General features: G+C 49.4%; 1 protein-coding gene across 1 annotated transcript in view; it reads right to left on the reverse strand.

Annotated features, from left to right (window-relative positions):
* ATL3 (atlastin GTPase 3) overlaps window positions 1-1,696 on the reverse strand; it is a 56,229-nt gene extending 54,533 nt beyond the window's left edge. Inside the window, exon 1 of the mRNA XM_003798578.3 lies at window positions 1,387-1,696. Coding sequence (XP_003798626.1) covers window positions 1,387-1,432 — 46 coding nt within the window. The 5' untranslated portion in view covers window positions 1,433-1,696. The remainder of the gene's footprint in view (window positions 1-1,386) is intronic.
* Between the last annotated feature and the right edge of the window lie 2,658 nt (window positions 1,697-4,354).

The following is a 4,354-nucleotide window of genomic DNA, read 5'->3' on the forward strand; positions in this document are numbered from 1 at the left end:
ATTGTTGTTTGGCGGGTCCGGGCTGGGGATTTGAACCCGCCACCTTAGGTGTACATGGCTGGCGCCCTAGCCGGTTGAGCCATAGGCGCCGAGCCAGAAAACCAGTTTTTAAGCCTGTTCTAAATAAACCCTACTCAGTAAAAACTAAAAAATTATGCCAGTACACATTATCACATTTATTCCCAATCCCATCAAGACCATGAGACAGTAAACTATAGCTAATAAAACGACGTGCTGGACTAGAGTGACGCTTCATTTTACCAAGTGTTTCCTTTACAAGAGTTAAAAGCGGCATCAGGAATTTCTAGAGTATAAGCTAGTTTCCGTAGGAATTGAAAAAGCATCAATTTGAATTTCAGTACATCATCTCCAATGCCGAATACTGAACACAGATTAGAACTCCGTAGGTTTTGCTTCTCAAATCTGGTTTTCCGAAAGCCAAAATGTGAAATCACACCTTTTCAGATCATTTTTCTTCGAATTTCATAAAACAATCCCCTCCCTCATATTCAAATTCGAAGACTGAGATTTATCTATTAAAAGATTCTTCAAGCACTGTCCTGTTCCTTTTGCTCAGATTTCGCAAGTGAAACTTCTGGTAATTTCAACAGTGCACACGTTAAACAATGAAGCCAGGTTAAATGACAGCCTAAATCGTATTCGTGAATTTACAGTGACTCCCTATTTGATTTTCACTTAATACTCTATGTTTTACGCCTTCAGGAAAGCAAAAAATAAATAAATAAATAAACGCATCGTACCAAAAGTACTAAAAACCAATTTAGGACAATTCTTTTTATTTTCCTGATGGAAGTAAGTGTGGGTTGAAAACTACCTAATACTTGTAGTGCCTCAAGATCGTCAAGATGAAAATAAAACTTCCAACTCTAAGGACTTTCGTAGCCCTCCAGCCAGTCAATAAAGGATCTGCCCTCCCGCCGCGGGTCCGTTAACACGGCCAGAGCCTCTCGGGCCCCAAGGTCTCGGCCCAAGGGCGTGCCGAGCGGCCAGGCCGGGAGGAGCAGCAGCCCCCGGCGGCCAGCCCTGCCTAGGGCGGTGCCGCCCCGGCCGAAGGCGGGGACCGCGCCGCCGGGGGCCAGCGGCCCTCGAGGCCGCCCGGGACGAGCGCAGGGAGCGCCCCGGGACGGCGGCAGCCCAGAGGAGCGCTGGACGCCTTTCCTGGGCGCCGCCCGCGTCTGACAGCCCGGGCCCCGCGAGAAGCCCCTAACCCCGAATTCGCGAGCCAAGGGACCCCAGTAAGGGACGCTCGGTCCCAACCCCGAGACCAGGAAGGGCGGCGGCGATGGCGGGCAGTCGCCTCGGAGCAATAGCAGGGAGGGCGAAGGGGGCAGCCATGTAGTGGTCTGGGGAAGTTGGGAGCCTCACCTGCTCCTCTCGAGGCAGCCGCTACCACTCGCTGAGGGGACGACATGGACCTCCGCCTCCAGCAAGAAGCAGCAGGGGCGCAGAAGAGAGGGGCGTAGTAGGGCAGGAACGAACCAGGCCCAGTAGGCGGGAAACGGGCGGGGCCTGGGCTCCAAAAGAAACCGGGGAAAGGGAGGGACGCGCGGAGCCGCGAGTGAGCGAGCGCAGGGCGTGCAGGCGAGACACTACGCGCTGCCCCAGGCGTGGCGAGGCAGGGCGCGCCGGGGCGGGAAAGCGCACGCGGCGAAATCCCGCCACCGCCCGGCGCGTGTGCGCGTGCGCACAGAGTTTCGGCTACCTGTGGCAGGGCGCCCGTTGCTACATCCGTTGGGAATTGTAGTCCCTCCGCTCCCTGGGTGCCGGCCAGCGGTCCCTTTTCTGCGCACTCATCCGGGGCGAAGAGGAAGCCGGGCAGGAGGAAGGCGGGGCTTGGCGCGGGTCTCCGCCGCGTGAACTACAACTCCCGGCAGGCCGTGCGTTGAGGGCGGGACGACCCCGGCCCACCAGGGAGCCCCGCCCGGCGCCCAGCGTGGAGACCAGGCCCCGGGCGGGAGCCTGGGGGTGACGGGCGGGGAATATCTACCCGCCGCGTTTGGGACGCTTTCGGTGGTCTGCGCGGGCTGAGGCCACGCATCTGCGGCAGAGAGGCCTCACCATGGGTGACGCGAACGTCACTGGGTTTTTAATGATGTTGACTTCACAAGGAGAGGTCGTCGTGACTTCATTATCACGCCACTAACCACCACCAATGTCAGCCCATATTCCTGTATCTGGCCAGGCAGCCTGTTGCGACTATTACCGCTCAAATAACTAACGTGAGAACTTCCAGAGAGACCTCTTTCACTGCTTTTGTCCAGCCTAACCCTTAGCCATCTTTTGTAAACCTCAGGTTTATAGAAACTTGTTTGGAAGCTGCTTTTGTAAACACTTTTAGTCAAACTGTGTGGTAGATCAATACAAAACAAAGGTCTCTGAAAATGCTTTTATTTGCACTTTAATCTCCCTGTGATTGGGTGAAATGTTACTTGCCACGGTTGAATATTGGCCTCTGGATTTGTTGGGATGAGGGTAGGTGTCTTGGAGATAAGTAGCCGTTGAAGCTTATGGGAAGTTAAAGCGTCCTTTCCTACACCATCACCACCTCCTGGCATCACCATTGATTGACTCATCCATTCAACAAATTATTCCACTCTTCTTTCTGTTTCTTATGGAAACAGATTATCTAGAATCTTCTTCCACCCACCTCTGGGTCCTGCCAAACCTTGAGCTATTTTCTACTTGAGAATGAGAGGACAGAGGTGAAAAGGTAAAAATAATTCTAGCTAATCCTACCTAAAGAAATCTGTCTTTATTTCTTTTCCCCTGCCTCTTCTGATTTCTCTCCAGACTCTCAAGATTGTTTGAATACTCTCCAATAGGCTTTAGATCTAATCCCAGCCATCTTGGACCAGCAAGAAACTAGAAGTGAAACATCCACAAGTGGTTACTGGAGTTTCACGCTGGGTGTACAGAAGGCAGAACCTCCAGGATATGACAAATCTGGGACATTATGTGGAATGCTCAGAAAAAGAAAAGAGAGGCCAGGTGCAATGGCTCACGCCTGTACTCCAAGCACCTTGGAATACAGCTGGAATGCTTGAGTTCACAAGTTGGGAGACCAGCCTGAGCAAAAAAAAAAAAAAGCCAGACCCCTCTCTCTACTAAAAGTAGAAAGACTGGGCAGTGCCTGTAGGCTCAGTGGGTAGGGCACCAGCCATACACAGAAGATGGCGGGTTCGAGCCCAGTCCCGGCCAGCTAAAACAACAATGACAACTGCAACAAACAAAATAGCTGGGCATTGTGGCAGGTGCCTACAGTCTCAGCTACTTTGGGAGGCTGAGGCAAGACAATCACTGAAGCCCAAGAGTTTGAGTTTGCTGTGAGCTGTGACGCCAGGGCACTCTATCCAGGGCAACAGCTTGAGACTCTGTCTCAAAAAAAAAAAAAAAAAAAAAAGACTGAGGCAAGAAGATCACTTGAGCCTAAGAGTTGGACATTGCTGTGAGCTATGACATCACAACACTCTATTTAGGGCGAGGGCTTGAGACTGTGTCTCAAAAAAAAAAAAAAAGAAAGAAAGTAGAGGCCACAGGCCAATTACTTGTCACAATTACAAGATGCTGTGTAAGGATTTAAAATTGCACACAGATCCTAGCAGTCTCAAATCCCTTTCCCTGCATTACTTTTCTATATAAGACTTTTGATACCTAACTTAGGCTTTACTTTTTGTTTGTCTCTTCCTACTAGAATCTAAGTTCCAAACAGATAGGAATTTTTGTCTATTTTGTTCACTGTTATATCTCCAGTGCTTCAAACAGTGCTGGCAGATGGTAGAGACTCTTAGCTATTGAATAAATAAATGAAGAACACACACATTACACCTAACATCACTCATTTTCTGGTTATTTCATTATAAAGTTATATCTAATTTTAACCTATTGAATGAAATACCCTGTTCTATTTTAAGGGCTCTCGATAAAAATCCACAGAAATAAATCCTGTCAGGAAGTGAACAACAAATACTGACATCCTATCTATCTCAATATAACATCACCAAGGTCACTCTTAGCACATTAGCCTTCCCTATACCTTGGAGAAGCTTTTAGCATTTGTACACAGTACAAATCATAGGTGGACTTTAGGATTAGTCACAGTTTAGAAAGCAACACAATGAGAAACATGTTTTTGTTTTTTTGGTTGTTTTTTTTTGAGACAGAGCCTCAAGCTGTCGCCTTGGGTAGAGTGCTGTGGCATCACAGCTCATAGCAACCTACAAATCCGATTCTCTTGCCTCCACCTCCCAAGTAGCTTGGACCATATGCACTCCCCAAGATGCCCAGCTATTTTTTGGTTGCAGCTGTCCTTGTTTGGCGGGCCCAGGCTGGATTC

This window comes from Otolemur garnettii, unplaced genomic scaffold, assembly GCF_000181295.1.
Source record: "Otolemur garnettii isolate 467f Iridium unplaced genomic scaffold, OtoGar3 scaffold00140, whole genome shotgun sequence".
NCBI lineage: Eukaryota > Metazoa > Chordata > Mammalia > Primates > Galagidae > Otolemur > Otolemur garnettii.